This window comes from Haemaphysalis longicornis, unplaced genomic scaffold, assembly GCF_048455015.1.
Source record: "Haemaphysalis longicornis isolate Haplotype H1 unplaced genomic scaffold, Haemaphysalis longicornis Haplotype H1 scaffold_5, whole genome shotgun sequence".
Classification (NCBI taxonomy): domain Eukaryota; kingdom Metazoa; phylum Arthropoda; class Arachnida; order Ixodida; family Ixodidae; genus Haemaphysalis; species Haemaphysalis longicornis.
Window position 1 is genome coordinate 64450710 of NW_027526385.1, and position 22558 is coordinate 64473267.

General features: G+C 45.9%; 1 protein-coding gene across 1 annotated transcript in view; it reads left to right on the forward strand.

Moving 5' to 3' along the window:
• Window positions 1–1805: 1805 nt before the first annotated feature.
• The window catches only part of LOC144138336 (cytochrome P450 3A43-like), a 29944-nt gene continuing 9191 nt past the window's right edge, over window positions 1806–22558 (forward strand). The window contains exons 1-7 of the mRNA XM_077670569.1: window positions 1806–2039; window positions 4920–5019; window positions 11406–11458; window positions 15698–15794; window positions 16385–16510; window positions 19006–19243; window positions 21164–21294. Of these exons, the coding sequence (XP_077526695.1) occupies window positions 1960–2039; window positions 4920–5019; window positions 11406–11458; window positions 15698–15794; window positions 16385–16510; window positions 19006–19243; window positions 21164–21294 (825 nt within the window). The 5' untranslated portion in view covers window positions 1806–1959. The remainder of the gene's footprint in view (window positions 2040–4919; window positions 5020–11405; window positions 11459–15697; window positions 15795–16384; window positions 16511–19005; window positions 19244–21163; window positions 21295–22558) is intronic.

The following is a 22558-nucleotide window of genomic DNA, read 5'->3' on the forward strand; positions in this document are numbered from 1 at the left end:
TGTAAGACTTCGGGTCAGAATTCTGCTCCAGGTTCGGCATCTGCATAGAAATCCGGAAATACACTTTTTGAACACAGTGACTGCTAAAGAGGACCATGTGAAGACGGTCGTTCAACAAAACAGGCACGAGGAAGGGTAAGTGTCCCAACCAGCAGAGTCAGAACGTTTTTAAACTTCACACACTCTTCGAGCGCTTATGTGGAGCACATTAAAGGAGAGGTGACTAGGAAGTGGTCCTAAAGTTTCCCCTTTCGGACAAGTGTTGTTCCGCCCAAAGCGGGGATTACCGCATTTATTGCAAAATGCTTCCTTTAAAGGGACAGCCAGTCGATTTTTATTTTTGTGGAGTATGCGCCCTTTATCCGAAGTGAAATGGCATCATTTGAAACACCTTTAACGAAAACGTTTGTTTTTGTTAGCGCCATAGAAAGTTTGAAAGCAGGATTTTTACAATTACCAGTCTTACGTAGGCGGTCAAAACAAATGCCGGCAACCCTAACAATGAGCTGCGCAGCAACATACTAAGTGTACGTGAAATGAGAAGAGGTATCCAAAATCTTGCCCCAGGGAAAACAGTAATGAAATGAAGTCTTTCCTATTCCTTTTGCGGTTTTTGAAACACCCTTTTAAACCGACGGAGTTGTTTGTGTACGTACGGTAGTGTCACGTTCAGACATTGCATGGCACCACGTTTAGGATTACAGAAAGTTTATTGCCTAATTTATTTAGACATTCCTTGTGGCATTTTCTATGTATAGAACGATGGCTTTCATATAAGTTGGAAGAGATGTATGTACTCTACAAACGTCGGTTGTCTGCCCCATTAACCTTCCTAATCTCGATTGCTATATGGTCTTAAGACTACCCAGTGAGCATCTCAACCATGATTTAAGCGATATTAATTCATTTTCAGACAATGGTAAATGCATATAATGTCTATTACCGGCCAGCGTCGACAACCACATGAAGCGTCACGGGTATGCAACAGATCGAACATCGTCAAAAGAAAATAGTCGCAAGCTAATAGCAAAACGTTCTAGGTGAATGTGCTGAACTGATTTCCTTTCCCTGTTCCCCTCCGTAGGAAGGCTTACCGATAACCCGCTGCAATTCCTTATTGAAAAGGCATTGCAGTGCAAACGCAGAAATTGCCGGTAACCAAACAGCTGAATCGAATGAATCGCGTTGCCATTAAAAGGAATCAAACAGTAAATGCAGTGTTTCTCTGGTATTAAAAGGAAGTTCCGCCCGCAGCTTATCCTAAAAACTGCCGACTGTCTAACCCCTTTATGTCACAGATCCTAGCCTTTTTTTCATTTAATAGAGCAATCATTGTGGCTGTGTGCGTGCCATTGCTATATCCGGTGCATACTGATGTCTCGGCATACGTGCAGTGAATAACACTGCCCCGTGCACCTGCGGTGACACAGAAAATAAATTGTGCGTCAGAGAGACATCCTGACGTCGAGTGTTATATATATTTTGTGCTTGGACAAATGACAGCAAACGGAAGCAAGCGGACTGTGCTTCAAACCGAAACACTATAAATGCATTCCCAGCATTACCGTTCCCAGTATACCCACATCTTTCTTCGTAGTGTCACCTTAATCGCTATCAGTCCGAGTACAGTACGCAGTAAAACGCAGTAAAGCAGCGACAAAAATGCCTGTGATAAAAAAGGAAAACAATTGTATCGAAGGCACGTGTTTGGCGAGCGTATTACATACCGACGTGAAAAAGCCTGATTCCTAATGCAGCTCACGTAGCAAAAAAAAAAAAGAAAGGGCCGCTTCGTTCGGTGCAACCTTGACCGATGGCGGTGCGAAAGGTATTGCACTCTCGAGTACGGAGGCGCGCCTGAGTCTCGCCGCAGCATAAGTGGCTCTTACCTTGCCGGGCGCACCCACGTGCCTATAGCGATACCTTGTTGTGAAGGGCAGCGTGATCAGAACGTCAGCTATGCTCGACTTCAGCTTTTGGGTCTCGGTGGCGGCCCTCGTCTTTTCCCTGGTATACGGCGTGTTCCAGTGGTTGCTCAGGTAAGGCGGTTCCTTTTTTTTCGTGGGGATCTGTTGTTTCCGGAAACCAACGTTTTGTTTTGGGTGAAGTCTAGACCATGGCCGTCATCTGTCATTTTTACCCCCTGAGCCATGCCATTCCGCTGAACCTTGCAATATTTTCAGCCTTTTTGAACGGTTTCTAATCATAAAAAAATACAGCATGAGCAGAAACAGACGGTCAACGAAGAAGACAGCGACAACACCACCGCTTTGTGCACAGGTCATTTTTCATGATCCTCTGCCAACTGGCCTAACACCCACTTTTGTTTTGATTTCTGACATTTCGGATAAGTTCTGTCTTCCGGCGGGTCCTCAGATAAGGCAGAGTATTAATTTCGTAAGGAAATGTCACATTCAGGTACCAATGCCTCCAGTGTCTATACACCTGGGTTTGCTTCACGACTTCTTAAAAGCACCGTGTGTGCAACTTAGGGAGGCATGTAGAGCCTCTTAAAATGGAAACTGACAGTGTTTCCTGGTTTGAAATATTGAAGCTATTGACATAACGGCAATGTAAAATCAGCTTTCTTGGTGTACCTGAAGGCACGTTTCAGCTTCCTTCCAAAAAGAAAGAAAAACGAAACAAAGATGCTGGACGTTAGACGCAGGAATGTCTATACCTTCCAGGGATTAATTGCTATGGCTTGCGTGGAGCCAAGCAAACGCCGCAAACTTTAGGGCGTCATTATTTTCTTAACGGTACCTTTTTAAGGTAGCCGAAAAAATAATTTCAATAGTAACTAAAGACGTGCTGGTTTTTGAACACCGTGCCATAGTACTAAAACTACGGACGTAACGCACTGATGGTAGTTACTGCAGAAAGTTTTGTCCAATCGCAGGAAAAGTTTTTGTATGTATTGCATCTGAGAAACGGCGTCTTTGAAAGCTGTCACCAAATATCTCCTAAAAGTTTTCTAATGTTGTCGAAGGTCGAATAACCGTGCCAGCGTTGGACGCGCATTCATATGTTCTTTTCTGTTGTTTTTAACACGCCGTAGTGGAGGGCTCCGGATTAATTTTGACCAGCTGTGGATATGTAACGTGCGCCGAAATGTGGAACACACGGGCGTTTTTGTTTTTCGTATTCATCAGAAAAACGGTCGCCGCGGTCGGAATCCAGCAAACATTCATCCATTTAAGAAGTGCGGAAACATAGACACGTTTGTCCCGAATCATGTGTAATGTTGCAATTAAATTGCATGCTGTATCATCAAAGAAGTTTTACAGAGATCCGCAAAATGTACGATCTCGATACAAAAAAGGAAAGATAACGTTAAGTTCAGCAAAACTACCCGTCGAACTCATTATAACTCCGTGCTCCTACAGCTCAGCCTTGTCCGCCCTTTTCGACGCTGACCTCGTTTCTGACCATTGAACCTCTCGGATGTTACTATTCGTTGTTATCATCTGATGCAAAGTTCAGCCTACATTTTTATGGCACAGCGTTCTTGGAAGAATGCACACACAGTGTTCGACTTTTTCTGATATATAGATAGATTCTTTTCTCGAGAAACCAAAAAAGCAAACCTCTTCTATATTGCACTTGCACGGCTGGCAAAGTACAAGTACCTCTTAGATAAGCAGTCTGCCTGTCTAGAAAGCTGACAAAGAAGGACTGGTCGCAGGATACGCTTCTTTCAGGTACGCCTAGGGAACACTCAAGATAAAAAACTTGCAGATAAGGTCAGCCAAATGAAAATGTTCAGCCCGCAACTTCAAAACAACTCCCCCGAGCGTTGGCGCATTCTCAGTTGAGGGTCTCAGGAAACACATTTTTTAAGAGGGGAATCAGTGGCACCATGTTCATCGCTCTAAATTCGGGCAAAATGTGCCAAACAACGCTAAGCCAATTTATTTGATGCCCGATACCTTAGCACAACACTTAAAAAGTCCTTGGGCTTATTTCAAACTTTGCGATGCAGTATGTCAACGTTTACTTGGAAATGTAAGACAGCAAGTCGCCTGTATTTTTTGAATTCATGTGGATATACATTAAGAGGCAAACTTTTATTGAAATCATCACTAAGAAAGGCTCCAACATTATTGGTGGAAATGAGCAGTGCAATATTCAGCGTGCGATGCTCTTTTACCCCTGCGGATGACATACCTTCATGACATACGGGTGGGTGTACAGTCGACGACAGACTGCTCTGTCTTTAAGGCGACGGGGTTTATATCTATGAATTATCGAGGAGCACCGTAAATACTGTCCGAAAACCCAGTCCAAATTGATAGGAAATTGCAGCAGTACTCCCTAATGGTAGGGTATTCCAAACAGCATGTCAGGAACCAATCTACACGGTTTAAATAAAGATTACAGTTCTACTGTTTTGCAACCACGCGATCACCGAAAATACCTGTCACAAAAGACGGCCTCGATACACTCTTTTCTTTTCCGTCTTATAACTCTCCCCTAGCACATACTAATTTCAGTGCATTAAACAGTATACGCACTGATGATAGCATAAACTGTCCATTCTGTAACGAGAAGGAAGATTTGAACGTGCTTTTGATTGCTGGCCATATTTATATACAGCACCCAGGGTACGAGAAAGATGGAAAATTAAGCACAGCGCTGAGCTCATGATTTTGTGATAAACAAAACTGCACCCCGCATAAAAAGACAGTTTTCTTGGTTTGGGTTCGGTGTTCGTGATGCTATTGTTACGCGGAAGATCGTGGGTGTCCTGGAATGGACTTGTGCATCGCATGTTCAATAGGTGAAGCTTAAAGTTCAATGGTATACTGCTCCGAAGTTTTGTCTATTTGAAGCTTCTTCACCGTTACGGCCTGCCCTAAGGTAAGATGAGTGGTAATGGCAAGGTTTGTTTTAGTTGGCGTTTGGCATTTCGCATGCAGGCAACGCCGCAAATGCTTCGAAGATTTCAAAGACACAGGCATACCTGCACCGCCGATCCAAAGTCTCATAAATGGAAACGCCGATGGCTTCTGGAAACCGGTACGTACTAGGGTAATGTTGTGCTTTAAGTGTGTCTTCCTTAGGTAGGGAGAGCATCGCTTGAACACCAGGTTATTTTTTTTTTGCAGCAGCAGCAGCGGCAAAGCACCGGGGTGTATGCGGCGTTTAGCCAGAAAAAATTCATTTCAACCAGTAGACTTGCGGGTTTCAAAGAATTCAGCTGCAAATACTTAGTGCAGTACAGGAAGGGACTCTATGTTTGTACTCAAGAATAAGTAAGAAATATTTTACATGAACTGCCCTTTTATGCGATAGAAAGCAGATGTCGAGCGAGTTCACGAAACACGAAGGTATATCCCGTGAAGAACGTACAAACAGAAATATCTTGTCAGCAATTCTTTTTTGCTACTTGTAAGCACATTCAACCTGATATGCCTGATAGAAGGATTAACGCATAACAACGCTGCCAGATCAGGTGGTACTTTGTGGAGAGCAGTGGGTGTTTTAAATTTAAATTTCCCACCCTAAGCACCAACACTTAAGGGAATTTTTTCTAAGCGGCGTTTTCTTAACACAATGGAATTCTTGTCCGTGGACGGGTATTGAAAAAGTTGGTCGTGCAGATGTGAGTATTTTTAGAACCGACTGTACTGACACAGCGTTCCGAGGCAATGCGTGGGCAATTAAAAATATCCTCGCAGTTTTCAATGCTAAAGCCCTAAGTGGCCCTGCGAGAGAGAAGTGGAGTTGCATTGTCTCGAGCCTGCAGCGGGCTTCTAAATTCTTAGTGGCTTTGCCGCGTTCCATAGCGCATTCCTCAGTAATGAAACAGAACATAAGAAGCGCGTGGATCAAAGAGGAGGGCACGCATCCAGGTAACGCCTGGGAAAGCGCAGAGCCACGTGAAAAGATGAGAGGGCGACGGCTCTCGCCTCACGCCGCTGCAGTCACTAGGTGTTCCGGCCCTTAGGGCGAGGGCCGGGGCACCTCACCGGCAAAATTCACTTAGTGATGATTTCGCTCATAAACGCTGCACCGGCGTTAGGTTTTTATCGGACACGCCGCGCACTGGCCAAATATTTCCACATAAAGGGTACAAGGCTGTATTACAAATAACGTTAGTTCCTGTTTGCATTCTATGCCATTTACTAATAGTGAATTGTGCTTGTAGACAATAGCTCACAATGGTACGTTGATGTGTTTTTGCTCCGCTTATGTTCTCGATTTTTTTTAGTACTGACAATCGTAGGGTTAATGAAAGTGGAGAGTTGGGTGAGTTGGTTACTTACTAATGAACTCATACTTCTAGCGAACTTTAACACAGGACGAAGAAAGAAAAGACGAAACACACGCTGTGTTTCGTCTTTTCTTTCTTCGTCCTGGGTTAAAGTTCGCTAGAAGTATGAGTTCATTAATCGTAAGGTTCCACCACTTTTCAAGCACCCAAAAATAAATGAAACAACTGTTATAAATAAAATTATCGCATGCCCCATGTGAATTATTGATTTCAAGAAAGACAGACTGAATCAAAAACGTATAAGCATAACTATCGCTGTATATACAGCCTTTTCCCCGAAGGTGCATGATAGGTAAAGACAATTTTACTGGTAGCATACGGTACCAGTGACAGCTGCTTTCACTGTTAAAAGAGTACTGACACCAAATTTCGACACCTAAAAAATGATATTATTGGCTTCAGTAGTTTGTACAGATGCCTCACAGAACTTTTTGCAGCGATCGGAGGGCGGAATCACATCTAAAATCGATTTTGATTGTCCCGGCCGCGAGCTTCCACAAATCGGCAGCACTAGCGAAATCGCTTTCGGCGTGACGAAACATCGGCCTGCGTGTCTGGCCGGTTCAGGGTGACGTCATATAGTCGTTTTCGGAACCGGAAACGATATCCTGTGCTGCGCGCTGCTGTTGTCGGTGGTATTCGTTTGGGCAGGAGACGTACGGGTGTAGCTGTGTGAGCAATGCTTGCAAACTTTGCGCACTTTGCGTGTTCGACGTCTTTGCTCTTCAGTTCGTGGCCGGCGCATGGTGTTCCCTTGCACTGGTGCTGAAAACTGCGCGGTGCCGGCACCGCGCGGTGCGCGATGTCGACGCGCACCGAGGCGACGCGGCGGTGCGCGTCGCCGAGCTCGACCAAGTTGTGCTTTGGCAAGCTCGCGGAATGCGAAGTACTGCTCGTGGAAGCCTGTCCGAGCAAATCGACGACGACGCCAAGATGCATCATTTTCCACGCGACGACATGCAGCGCTAAACGTGGACTGAGTTCGGGCGTGGCGGCGGCCGCAAGAACTGTCGCCCAAGCCAGCGGGCTCGGCGTTGCTCGCGTCAGCTTGGCGAATATTTGATCGCCGCTATCTGTACAGCTTCGAATGACCATCCCTTACACAACTTTTCACCACACTATCATCCCCTTTTTCGCATACTGAGCTTTATTTTGGCGATAATTTCCGTTTCAGCAATCGGTGGCCAAGACATCTGCCGTGGCCTGTTTTGATTCTAGCGCGCAGGTGGCACCAACTTTCGGCCGCTCGCCGCACCGCGGGGCCGGCAGTGCTGGGTCGGAGCGCCGAACCTCCGGTGTCGGTCAGCGTAGGCCATCGCGGCGAATATCTGAACGCCGCTTTAAAATTCAGCGCTGATAACAACCCCTAGCACAATTTTTCAACACACTAACATCTACTTTCTTCCATGTGGAACTTCTTTTTCGCGATCAGATTGATTAGAAGAGTGGCGATAAGCTGTTGCTGTCGCGGTCTGCGCCGGTTCGAGCCGCAGTGATATTAAAAAACGGACGACGGCGAAGGCATCGCGGGCCTAATCGCCTGGCCAAATAAAGTTGTTCTGTCTGTCGGGTGGCAGCGACTCATCCGAGTCTGACGATTTAGACGACGTGTCGACTGCGCGGATGAGTGCGGACCATGTGCAATCGTAGCAGACGATGCGGCGAACGTCCCTGATGTCACGGGTGAGACCGTGAGGTAAGGCTGGCCCGCTTGCAGGCTGGCCTTCGAACGGCCATTTCCCGCGCGGCGACCAAATTTGAAACTGGTTGCAATAAACGTGCTATAATTAATTCTGTGTTGGCGGCTAACGGCTTTCGGTTCGATTTTCGTAATTACTGGGCCAATAGGTATTCTTTACAGCATAAAAACTGAAAGCAAGAAATTTCGTGTCAGTACTCCTTTAAGGTAAGAGCTATTTGTAAACGAGGGCAGGCTCTAATAATAACCATTACGCGAAATACGACGAAAATGTTCTGCGTGGTTATTCCGCTATTTCTTCTTTGCGAATACCCTGAGAGAATACGAGCTATTATTTATTTCACAGGGTAGTCCCACAATAATTTGGCGAGCTAAAAAAAGCCACAAAATGTTTGTACTATAGCTGTGCTCAAAATAAAAAACAAAAATGAAGGAATAATAAATAAACTAAAAAAATGATACTGAAAGGGCTTCGCCATTATTATTAAAATGTTTCAAACTTTTGTTAATGCCTTCTTTACATGTTGTTATTCTATTGCGGCCGTCGTTCAAACCTTTAAATTCAGGCTACTTGGTCCATTTCCCTAAAAGTTCACACCCCATTCGCAAGGGGAACAGGACAAGAGCAGAAAGCATTCTGTCTGCCTCAGAGCGGATCTTATTGCATTCGTTGATGATTGTAATACTTATGTTGGTGGTATTGTTGTGGTGGCTGCTGCTGTTGTTGATGGTGATAACATTTTATTGATGGTGATGGTAACCAGCGAACTCCACAGATGGCGCAGTTCTCAGAATACGGATAGCGTTTTTTGCCTCATTGAAATACAACGCACACCAGATGGGGAGTGTTCAAGGGCACTAGAAAATTTCATTTTCATACTTCCTGCTTTTTATTTTTTTTCTTATTGTCACTGTTTCTACCACGCCCCACCTAACGAGAAAGTACAACTTACCGGAACGCCGTGCTATGCCGTCGCTTACCTGCAATTCGTGTTGCAAGTTTAACTTTAAGTGAATAGAAGGATGCACTGCAATGAGTTATTGTTGCGTGAGCTACACTGGCGAGGTTCAGCAGTTTCGCGTGGCTCCTGGAAAGCCGTGCTGCGCATACGCGAGGAGCAGTGACGTCACACGGCGCACAGAACGTTGCTCTACACACCCCACGCGCTGAGAGTCTTCGCCGACCTCCGTTCCGCATGTGGCCGCCCGGTCCACTTGATGATCATGCGAGGGGTGGCCGGGTGTGCAACCGATGGCTCGTGCGTCGCAGCAACACCGGCGTGCGCCTGTGGAACCAGCTCACCTCTGGGGCGTTTGGTGGCGCTACGCCGGAGCCGCGTGATAAATATACATGTGTCACATAATGCGTGTACCATGAGTGTGTCATTGAAGCAGCAGTAAGCAAGATAATCAAGCTAATCCTCGTAAACCAGGAAAGCTCAGAATAACCAGATGAACCTGAGCTCACGCTACGTATATCCTGGCATAGCCGAGCTAAGTCACTGCTATTTTTTTGTAGGCTGCAGAAAAATGAAGGGAGCTCCCACTAACGCGTAACACTTGAAGGTAGCGAAACTGTACTCAACCTTTACGACCATCACACAGGTTTAACTCCACGATTGCAGCCGATTTGGTTCTTCTTCGCTGCCGCAACGACCTTTACTCAATTATGTTTGCTTTAAGTGTGAGGTTCTTTCATTTTTTTAATTGATAATTATTGGAAATCACGTGTATTTCTCGTTACGAGCAAGTGTTGCCACAGCTACGGCGAACGCTGGTGTCTCTCGTTCCGGGCCCTGTATTGCCACGATTCCGGCGAACTCTGAAGTATTTTTTGGACAAGCTTGGCCAATCTCCCAAAGTGGGTATGCTTGGTTTGACAAACGTGCGCTGGGGACAGTGGGAGGTCGGCGCTAGGCACGCACACACGAGAGCTAGGCATTTTCTTGGTTTTGTTAAAGGGGCACTGACACAAAATTTTGAAGGCGAGATAACTTAGGAGATAGATTGGTGGGAATACATATACATCATCTGCAAAATATCAGCGGCGAATACAGCCTAGAACATATTTAAAATCAATTTTAAAGTGTGCGAAACGCAACCGAGCATCCAGCAGAGGACCACGCACAATCGACATCCCGAGGATATCGTGTAAATAAACAACATCCAAACACGACACGAGTTTGTGTTTGCCGCTTCCGCACTGCCGGCGTTTTTCGCCGGGTCGCCCGGCTCGCCGCTCCAATCGGAGGGCCGGAGGGCGGAGCTTCTGCTCTCGAGAACGAACGACCCGATCGTTGGCGGCGGAGGCGCCGTGATTTCGTCAGCTCATGGGGCAGCTGGCCGCTACCAAAGTTCTACAGCGATTCCAGGCACTCTCTTTCTATTACTGTTTATTACCATTGGATGCGAAAACGCGCCGGAGGCACGAAAAGCCCACTGAGCTAGCCGCACGGTCGCTGTGCAGGCGGCGGCCACGGCCGCGAAGTGGCCCAGGCCGGCGCAGCTAGCTCGAGTTACCGCTGCACGAAATTGTCCCCAAGTCCCGACCATGGTGGCTTACATGAGAAAGGAGTTAATGATGCGATGGCGGGTTGCATTAAAAATTGTCATCTGCACCGCTTACGAGAGCGGCACTCGAATATCCGCCGCAGTGCTAAGCCGAACACATCTGTAGGCGGACCTGTAGGCAGACCGGCCGGCTGCTCCCAGCGCGCGTCTTGCCACCCACCGTCTCGAGCGTCGCGCGTCGTTCTTTAGCCGCGGTAGCATTTGCACTCGCAGCGCCTGCGTCACATCCACGGTCGCTTTTTAATTAAGCGCCTCACGAGATCAGTACGTGGGGGCATTCGCAGAAACTGCCGTCTATGCGGATTCGACAGTGCTACGGCGGCTCTGCTCTGTGATATCCCTCCAACGGTCACGTGGTCAGCTTTGTTCACACAAAATCCATCGTTTCGCGGCACTCGCTGAAACCGAAACTGCGATTGGCCGCATTTAAAATGCCTCTAATTAAACAACCGTCGCACGCTGAAGCAAATGAGGTTTCTACAGGTTATAAGTAGGTCACTAGCTACTTATCGCAACAAAAAAAACAAGATGCAAAATTTTTGTGTCAGTGCCCCTTTAACTGTCTGGCGGTCGCCGTAAAGCCCGCGCTTACGTGCACGCGCTGGGCAATTTCTTTGTATTTTTAACTGCGGACATAAAAATTTGCGATTTGCTAAACAGCTTCGTTTGTAAAATAGCAATGGCTTCTTGTCGGATTAAATACCTAATAGTGTTTCTGTGTTGTCGAGATTTACAAAGAGCCTAAGTGAACAAGAAAAAGAAGGATGGACACTGGTATATGTATACTTATGCTACGAGTGCGCCTATATACGGCACCTGTCTCTGCGTTAACCTATTGTAACCGCCGTTTGATTTCAGAACCAGATTGAAAGTCTGGCAAAATGGCTCGACGAATACGGAGACGTTTTTGGGTGAGGATATACTTTGGTTTTTGTAGTTTGAAAATATTGCTGGATTTCATGCCAGTACGGAAACATATTTCTATAGGTGAACTAACCTCGTGGTGTACTTTCATTGTGAATGAATGAATGCATTAATAAATTAATTAATGAATAAATTCACTTTCTTCAATGTGCATACAAATCTGTATTGAAGAGGGCATAACAACGTGTATACATATAAAAATGTGCACATAATGTGCATATGTAAGTGTGTTTTAGAAGCGTTCTAATGATACGTTATTGTTTTTTTTCCGAAGAATAGAAAATATAAAATTATTTCGCACTTGCATGTCTGCCACCTATTCTGGATAAATGTTTTTTATGCCATTTATGTGGTCGCTACACTGAAGCTATACAGCCGGTCGCAGGTATTCTCATTTCAGAAAAGTTGCTTGATGTCCGTATAGAGTACTAGCGGTAGTACCAGCCAGTTCCCGGGTGGGCCATTATATTAGGGACAGCAATTGGTATTTGTTAGTCGCCATATTAGGCTACTTCATTGGGAAGCGGTACACACTCGGGAGCGTCTGCCTGCGGTCAATACATAGGCTCCTACTGCAGGCGCGTCGTGGTAATGTGAAACGACTGGTACTCGTGTTTTACTCCAACTCTCGCTAAACAAATTGCACCAAGATGGGGCGTTTGAGCGAATGAGTCAGTGAGTGAAAAAGGATTTATTGAGCCGGCGAAGTGGGAGTGGTTCCCAATTTCAGAAAGCCATGTGATGAGTGGGCAACCTTCGCTCTGGAGGAAGTATTGTCTGGACATCCAGATCGCTGTTAGTCACCAGGTTCTCCCACAGCTCAAGGTTTGGAAAAGTGGATGGAAGAAGGAGCTTGCTTTGCTTGCACTCTTAATATCATATGAGGAAGAGTGCCATGTTGCAAACACAACTAGAATTCTGCAGGAGATTGCGCTGGCAACACATGATGGAGGCCGGTTGGGTGAGAGCTATTCTTCCTCGTAGTAAGTGCTATCTCAGAAGATATGAACGATGCTCATCGGTACAGTTTTATCATAAGTAACATGGGCTCCCTACGGGAGGTGCGAGACTGCAGGATGTCCCAGCAGATGCCGACGGCTAACCTTTGCGCTTTTTACTGGTACATTTTCTCTTTTACATTTATGATATATGACACCTGCTCCAACGGGAGACGCGTAGTTGCCGAAGGTGTCAACAGATGGCGACCGCTAAGCGAACGCGGGAAAACTCAACTGAATCTTACGTCCAAAGGAATGCAGATTAAAAAATTTCTCGCTGGCCTTGTTATCCGCATGTTAGGACCAAATCCTGAAAGTAGTTTTTGGGCAATTAAATGGGTAGCATTTTCAAAAAAAACCGAATGGGAGATATCAACTTGCTGGGTGGTTATTTACGAAAGTGTAAAAACACAGTGTTTTCCCGAAATCCCACTTGCCTCTGTTGGGAAGGTGTCATTGAAAAATCTTGTATAACAGTGTTGAGATACGTGAGTAAGTTGCCTATCCCTAAGAAAATCAGTTCGATATCTCAGATGGCGGGCGGTACAAAAATTAATATCTGAAAAACTATTTTACCGCTTTTCACTATCTCCATGGTAGAATTTTTAAAATTTTAAGAAATATTGACCTAGCTCCAACAGCGTAATCTGAATGTGCCCTTGCAATCTGTAGCGGTTTGAAAGAGCAGTTTGGCTAGACGCGTACATAACCTGTCGGGCCTTTTTGGCTCATCAGCCGTGCCATTTGTAAAAACAATTTGACCCTTTTAGCGGCGTCGCAGAGCGAAATCCTTAAAAACTGTTCTGTGCATTTGTATGAGTAACATATTCCAGCAAAAATCAGTTGGATTACTGAATCGGTGAGATTTATTTGAGAATCTTTAGGAACACCGTTATAGTTCCGGAATGCGGAATCACCTCGCTGTTGTAGGTTAGGGTGAAATCCAAAAACTACTTTTTAGGTATTCTTAAGGGCTACTTATATCAGCAAAAAGCGCTTCGATATGTGAATGGGTGTCCGAGAAAACCACGAATTCGCGAAACCACAATTTCTCCCTTTTCTTCGGTTAGGAGGGCAATTTCTGAAAAACCCGCCTTAGTGAGCACCTACACAATGACGCAAATAGACTCGTGAAATTTCAAGTCTCTATGTCTAACAGTTTAGGCTGGGCGTTGATGAGTCAGTCAGTCAGTCAGTCGGGAACTTCTTTTTATAGGTATAGATGACACCTGCTCCAACGGGAGACGCGTAGTTGCCGTAGTGTCAACAGATGTAGACCGCTAAGCGAACGCGGGAAAACTCAACTGAATTTTACGTCCAAAAGAATGCAGATTAAAAAATCTCGCTGGCCTCCTTATCCGCACGTTAGGACAAAATCCTGAAAGTGGTTCTTGGGCAATTAAATGGGCAGCATTTTCAAGAAAAAACGAATGGGAGATATCAACTGGCTGGGTGGTTATTTACGAAAGTGAAAAAACACAGTATTTTCCCGAAATCCCACTTGCCTCTATTGGGAAGGTGTCATTGAAAAATCTTGTATAACAGTGTTGAGATACGTGAGTAAGCTGCCTATCCCAACGAAAATCAGTTCGATATCTCAGATGGCGGACGGTAAAAAAATTAATATCTGAAAAACTATTTTACCGCTTTTCACTCTCTCCATGATGGAATTTTTAAAATTTTAAGAAATATTGACCTCCAACAGCGTAATCAGAATGTGCCCTTGTAATCTGTAGCCGTTTGAAAGAGCAGTTTGGCTAGACGTGTACATAACCTGTCGGGCCTTTTTGGCTCATCAGCCGTGTCATTTGTAAAAACAATTTGACCCTTTTAGCGGCGTCGCAGAGCGAAATCCTTAAAAACGGTTCTGTGCATTTGTATGAGTAACATATTCTAGCAAAAATCAGTTGGATTACTGAATCGGTGAGATTTATTTGAGAATCTTTAGGAACACCGTTTTAGTTCCGGAATACGGAATCACCTCGCTGTTGTAGGTTAGGGTGAAATCCCAAAACTACTTTTTAGGTATTCTTAAGGACTACTTATATCAGCAAAAAGCGCTTCGATATGTGAATGGGTGACCGAGAAAATCACGAATTCGCGAAACCACAATTTCTCCCTTTTCTTCAGTTAGGAGGGCAATTTCGGAAAAACCCGCCTTAGTGAGCACCTACTCAATGACGCAAATACACTCGTGAAATTTCAGGTCTCTAGGTCTAACAGTTTAGGCTGGGCGTTGATGAGTCACTCAGTCAGTCAGTCGGGAACTTTTTTTTATAGGTATAGATTACAAGCAGACTGTAAATAAATTAAAAATATTACCCAAGTTATTGCTGAGGCTGGTTATTGGCTTCTTGTTCAAAAATTTGGCAACATAATAAAGACTGTATAAAAACCTGAAACGGGAAACAAATTTATTCGTGGTTAACAAATCTTATACAGTAAACAACCGTTAATACGAACTGGAAGAAACAGCGAAAATGTGCTCCCGAGAAATTCTTCTTATGCCGGCGTTTTTTTTTTTTTTTGCATTGTGCACACAAAATAGAGAAAAGGGTGTTGCTCGTCTTAATAATAAAAATCATCATAACCGAGATTTTTTATTGAAAGACGAAGAAGTAGCAAGATAATCAGCGCGGCGTCTTTTGGAATCATAATTAAAATTTTGAAATGATGGGAAAGTAAGTTTAAGAAACATGCGTACCGGGTAGGATTATAACAATCAACCTTCCCGTTACGCGCCCCATGTTTTTCCAATTCATCGACAGGCGTTAATGTATTCCTTTGTACTTTTCAGCGCTCTTGCGAGTGTTTGTGTGTGCTATATGCTTCACGGTGTTTATACCGTGTAGACTGTAACAACTCGATGTAAAGCGCACTCTCTTTTCTTTGGGGCTTGTAACTGCGGCATCCACGACCTTTCAAGCGCGGTAGACTGGCGAGAAACACTTTTAATATACACGTGGCCCCAAGACTGCCACAACCGAGGCCCTTGATGCGCGTGCATAGCTTGTTATCAAGGTCATTAAGGAACCTTATGAATACATCGAATAAAGCGAATTGGGTAAAACGCCAAAGGGTACATATTGGCTGAAGTTGACTACTTCATTACGATAGCACTAGATGTTCCGTTACTGAAGAAGCCGTGCGTCCGAAATTTCTGAAGGCTACTTAACAAAGAACATGGTAATATTCAGTCATTTATTGTTTTCGTTACCTTTTTCTCAGATTCTATCTCGGTGATACTCCTTTTGTCGTCGTCAAAGATCCACTCATGATAGAGGACATCTTCGCTAAAGAATTCGTCAAGTTCACCGGGCGTGGGGTAAGTGTACATGCAACGTTGTGAAAATTTTTAGCAAAGAAATATTTTGTAGCAGCTTATTATTTGTATCTGAAGCAGGGTATAATAACCAACCGCTTACGTTACAATAATGCACCAGTGAGTACAGAACAAAAAAAAACATGGTCTTCTATTGCTTACTCACGCTCCGAATAGTATTCTTTACAGCGTGTACAATGCAAAAATAGAGGGAATATGGTTTTATCGACTCTAGACATTTTTACTAAAGTACGCAATTTTTCAAAGCGAAGCTTTCCATTTTTCGCTTGTACCGTAGTGTCGCCAATCGCACTGCAGAAAAGCCAAGCTTGCGGAATGGGGTTCGCGAAACTATGATGACGATAGGCCAATGCCCATCAAGCGGCTGAAGGAAAAATACTTTGTGTCATGGGAGTCCAACCTGGGCCTTTCGCGTTAAGAAGCCGATGTCTAACCGATTGCGGCATTCCGAAACGGTTGAAGAACGTTAGGTTTTGAACTTGTACTTTAACTGAGGTTGTAAGGGAGAAAGCGTCGCGTTTTAGCCATATTTCTTTTAATAAAGGGGCTCTGATTTTGTTCTCTTTGGCCAGACTCACATGCACATCCACGAGCTCAATCCCGCCCTCGCTGGTAACCTGGTTTTCAGCAAAAGCCGCGAGTGGAAGGCTACACGAAACTGTATGGCCCAGTTCTTCACACCAGTAAAGCTGAAGCAGGTAAGCTGTGATTCCCGCCGCTTACCGTGAAGGCGCTATTGCCCGCACTAATGAGTGTCACAGATTTATCTGAAATCGAAAAGTAAACAAATCTTGCCACGCGTGAGTGTGCGGCCAGTTTCGTGAAATCATTAAAGCACCATGAAAACAACCTACGAATTTGTGGAATTTGAAAGAACAAAGCCCTTGGTAAAGTTACGAAAGGCTGTGACTGTAACAGAGCTGAGTTGAGCTCTCTATCATTGCAGTCACGAAAGACGTTTGGTAAAGTTACCAAAGGCTGCGTCTGTAATGACGCTTAGTGAGTTCTCACTCATTATATCCATAAAAGACGTTTTTTAACTGGAAAAACGCGGTGGGGCAGGTATAGTCATTTTCAGTTTTAGGCATTTCCTGCGTTGGTGGGAACCTTATGCTTCCCCGAGTTAAATAAATGTTGTTATGTCCCTGTACTAGACTTAAATTGGCATTCCTTACTTACACTCTAGTTTCCCTTTCATCACAATCATGGCCATCATCGTCATCCTGGTTGTGCCCACAACAGGGCCAAGACCTCTCCCTAAGATCTCTCGCCACGTCTATTCAGTCTAGCTGAGGCCACCATTTGCCACCCAATTTCCGTAGTTCATACCACCATAGATTCCCTGGCCGACCCCTTACATTGGCACCGTGCACGTGTCACGGTGCACCCAGCAGGCTGATTGCTTCCCCATCCTGGCAGTATTCTAGCTTTGCGCTGCGGTTAGCGCACCAGACTGCTGCTCTGGCTACCATGCTTCAAATCCCGCCCGAGCCCATCTTACTTTCTCTTCACAGAAATGGTTCCACTCGGACTCATCAGCCTCTTCGTACTGTCCCAATTGTCAGCAAAATGTTTTCACAGACCTCAAGCACCTAACTTGGCGCTGTGCAGCTTTCTTATATTCTCGTGATTTTTTGCTCCGTGCTCTGCCCCCTAACTCGTCTCCTGACGTCCCCCTTACTCCCTCCCCTATGCCATACTCTCCAAGACCGAACAGGAAAAGGTGGAAGCGATGATACGCAAGGCGTACAAAGTAGCATTAGGACTACCTGTTACCACCTCAACGCAGAAACTCTTGCTGTTGGGAGTCCACAATACCTTAGCTGAGCTATTCGAAGCCCACCATTTGAGCCAACTCTTACGTCTTAGCTCTACCCCTACCGGTAGAGCCATTTTGTCGCAACTGCACCGGCGCTCTCCTCTGCGACACCCGCAGGCCGATGCGACTCAGCTTCCCCATGAGGTTCGCAAGTTCATCGATGTGGCCCCACTGCCCCGCAACATGCATCCGACACATCACGAGGCTCGTAGGGAAGCTCGAGCGAAAGCGATTGTTAATCAATACGGCCGAAACTCTGCCACAGTCTATACAGACGCCGCTAACTATCCAGGGCGAAAAGCTATGACCGCTGTCGTTTCTACAACCGAAAACCTCGTTACATGCGCATGGATTCCCACCATCCACTCTCTGCAGGCGGAGGAAGCGGCCATCTCCCTAGCCATTGCACAAACCTCTGCAGAAATAATAATCACAGACAGCCAACAAGTATGTAGAACCTTCTCCAGTGGTTGCATATCGTGACCTGCCAGAACAACTCTACTCCAGCATCCTCCTCGACATCCCGTGAGGATTATTTGGGCTCCAGCCCACTCCGCCGGGTCTGGCAATGAAGCTGCCCATCAGCGTGCCCGAGAGTTGACCCACCGGGCAAGCCAGGAGTTTGGCGAGCAGTGGCAGGTCTGCCCCCTTTTGTCGTTCCACGAAATCACCCAGCATTACCGCCTGGAACGAATGTTATATCCCCCTGCGCACAAAAGCCTCACTAAAGAACAAGAGCGCCACCTCCGAGGCATCCAAACAAACACTTTTCCCCACCCCACTAGAGCTCACATTCTGGCCCCCACCCTGTACTCCTCGCAATGCCGCTTCTGCGAGGCTCCGGGCACCCTCTACCATATCATGTGGGGCTGTCATAAGAACCCCCACCTATCCCCCCTGCCCTTCCCCTCCCCTGAGCACTGGGAGAGAGTTCTGTCCAGCTCGGACCCTGACGACCAGCTTTGGCTGGTGCAGAGAGCCCAAGAAGTCGGACGGACTCAAGGGGTCCTGGAATGAGGACTCTTCCCCAGGGCGGACGGCTTTTGAGACACGTTTATTCCTCCTCCTCTTCCCCCTATACGCAAACCCTAATTTACGCAAACCCTAACACCTTTAACTGTAACATGCTCTGCGGCACCAGCGCGCTGCGAGATTAGGGCGGAGTAGCACGTGCCGCTGTGCGTTGCCTGATCACGCGATCAGGCACTTCCGGAGACACAGCAGATATGCGCCGTGACCGAGAAGACTGCCGTTCACGCTGCGCCCAAAACAAATTTTGCATTAGGTATTATCGGAATCGTTTACCATTTTTTAAGCTTTACTTATATAATGAACGCGAACCACGAGCTTACACCGCTTCCCTCTTCTGCACAGGTGATGCCTCATCTCAATGACGCCGAGAAGCAGTTCATTGAGATACTAGGTGAATTCGCCGACAACGGCAAAGAGATCGACGCCATGAGCCAGTCCGAGAGGTTCACGTTCGACGTCATATGCAAGACGGCCTTCGGAATCGAGACCGACGTGCAGCGCAATCCAGACAACGCCCTCTTCAAGAAGGCACTCGCGGTGCTGCCCAACATTATGGATGGCCCTTTCTACAATCTCGCTCGTGAGTAACGATCGCCGCAGCTCATTGACCGAACAAATGCTCATCACAGTAGCATGACATTAGGTACGCAGTGCCTTGAGTGCATTCCGATGGCACTCCAGGTCAGTGCTAGAGCCATGGATGGAGTGCCATCCAACAACATTGGAATATTTAAGCAAGGGGGGCACTGTCCAGAGCGTCTGCCGTTGTGGTGCAGACGTTCCGTCTTAGCTTCCTCTTAGTAAGGGCGGTGGTTTTACTCCGGCTCTTGCCTCCTTTGTTTTTTTTACACATAAGTTTTAATTATAATTTTAATGAATATGGAAATTTTGGGTGTTTTAAATATTTTTTTCTTTTTGATAAGCTACATTAGGTTGGTGTACGTTAGATTACTTTAAGGAGGAGGAAGTAGTGCCAGACGCGGCATTTGTTTAATTGAAACACCGATGGACGTCCCTTTAGGGAAGTGGTTATAATACCGTCGTACGACACTCTGGACAGCTTATTAGGTATCATTGGTGAAGATAACAAAATGACATCGAAGCTATGGTGATAACCTGGCGAAAGCGGGACAAACTGAGCGCTTGCTAAGGCGTATTTCTTGGACGAACCACTCGACAACACGCTGTAAACCCATGCTGTGCCCAGCGCCTATTACGACTCTTCCGCAGCGGCAGGGAGGAGGGAGCTGGCGTCAGACTTCGCTTGATAATTCAGTCGGGGGAACTGTGCTCTTTTCTAAGACGCTATTTCGCATTTCCCACATACGTGATATTTCAGGCGCAAAATGGCGAGAAAATCTCTCTTTGGTCCATCTAAAACGAGCTGATATTGGTTTATCCGTTACACATAGCTTACAATGACGTCACTGCTGCTGCCTTGATGAAGCACTGCTTTCACTGTGGAGGGCTGTGAACTTTACGTACCGCTCGTATCTCGAGCAGCACTGGGAAATCTGAAAGCAGTACTCCAGAAGGAGTTGTGGTGATGTCACGTCAAAGCTATGTATAAAGGGGGTTTCGCCGCAAAGCATTTTCTCGCAGGAGAAAACCCCGCCGCTGCGGTGCATTGTAAAAGAGTAAGTTGAAGGGTGAGGCGCCTTGAGCCTTTATCAAGAGGACACCGGTAACAATAGTTACCGTAAAGTAAAAGTCCAGGTTTCCGACCGAACCTCGAAATTTTTTATAGCAACATAGTGCCGCCCCCACGTTCATACGGCAGTGGCGTGTCGAACTCCCTGCGTCCAGCGGAGTGCCGCATGGTTGAAAGTCGCTTTACGCATGACTGTTGTCGACCAGGCCACCCCCGCCTACGCATTGTTTAGGTGTTTTGCTGTAAGGCTAGCCATACGGGTGCGTTCTCTGTATCCGAGTACAGTCTCCCCGACAGGGCATTAGCGGTTGAAGACATCTTAATCGGCGAGATGCTCGCTATGAGCCGGCAAATTGCCTGCTTCAGAAAGAAAGGCCCAAATTCTCGAGCGATGCAAGCTACTGCGCGTTTACGCTTTGATGCCAAACGTTTGTTGTACTAATCGTGACCTTACGTGACTTTTGGTTTTTTTCATGCCCATGGTATGTATCCAGTCAACGCAAACTGCCAATACCACTTTGTGATACTTTCGGACAATTGCGATAAGTGGAAGACTAAGTGGGTAAAACTACGAGTAGAAGTTTTCCAACATTGAGAAAGGTTGCGAATGCACACAATGAACTAACAACATATTTCCGCGGATATGCGGTATAACTACTCAAAGAGCATATTATAGTGGGTTTTAGGAGAAACCTTCATGTACCAAAATAGTGCGTCGATAAAGTGGCCTAAACATCAAACAGATTGTCTTGGATTGGGGGAAATATCCTTCCATCAGTTCAGGCTCACGAAAAAAAATTGAGGTACTTGACTGTAGTTCAATTCAGAGCACTTTGTCATGTTTTTCAGAGAACCTCTACCACTGGAACTGGCTACTTCGTGCCTCGGGGAAGCTGATTGACCTCCTCTTCGACAATGCGCTCGCCGAATTCAGCAACAAGGCAAAAGAAATAATAGAGTTCCGGCGTCAAAACCCGCAGGTATACTGGCATGCGCACGCCATAATAGCGCGAATATCCTCACAACTGATGCAAAAACTACGCTGCTGTCTTTGTTAAAGCGAAGATTTTTGTGTCTCACTGATTGCGCCGTTCGTCTTAGCAGAACACACTGCAGAAAAGCCAACTTTACGCAATGGGTTTCACACTACAACGACGACGATGCTACGCGAAGGAACAGAAATCTCCTAAAGAAATAAAAAAAAGACGCTTGCCGTGGTCAGAATCAAACCCGGGTCCCTGCCGTTATGAATTCTACGTCTATTAGATTTCGCCATTCCGACGCGGTAGAAGCTGTTTTGATTTTGGAGTTTGCTTTTACTGAGGTTCATTGGGAGAAAGGTTACCGTTTCAGCCAGATTCCTTTAAAGGAATGGGCTTCGACTTGTCAAAAACAAGTTGTGTGAGAATACAAAAAAAATGGCCGCGTATGTGCTCCTTTCTTCGCAAATGCCGACAAAAGATGATCGTCTTTGTCGACATTTGCTAAGTAAATGCTTCCCTTTGCTTTCCCGCTCACCTCTCAAGTTGTCTCTCTTGCGTCGCGCTCCACCCAAGGTGAATACGCTAAAGGTTTGCTCAAGTAAATTTAAATTTACCACGTTCCGCTGCTCCAGGTCGGCTTCCTCGATGCCAGCGCTGCCGTACGGCGGAGACGCGCGTGAATCGATGCGCCCTACTTCAATGTTTATAGAACCGCTTCGCCCTAGTCTACGTGAGTTCCAAGCAGAACGTGGAACCTACCTAGTGGAACTTTTCGTAAATGTTGCCGCTTGAATACTTTAAATGCCGCCAGAAGCTACAGTGGCGCGGGCGACAGCGGCATTTTTTTCTGCAGTAGATGTAGTATTTCCTTTCGCAGAAATCAAGCATCTATAAAGTTTTTTATAAAGGAACACTTAAAATATCCCTAGTGTATTATTTTCTGTCTTCTATTTGCGTGATGTATTGTTCTTGTTCAACAATGTTGACAAGTATGAACATATAAACCGGATTTAGACGTTTAGATTTGGCTGGGAGTATATAAGACTATTGCGCAGATTTCGTTTCACTTTGTCCGAGAGGCCGAATCGAGTCGCACGCAGACAGACAGACAGACAGACAAACAGACAGACAGGCAGGCCAAAATTTCTGGGTTTAAGTAGCCCAAGAAAGACTATCGTCTTTAAAAACGGAGCGTCGTGTTGCTGTTGCATAGCACTAAGGTCTAAGCAGTGTTAGAGTCACGTACCTCACAAAGGGCTTT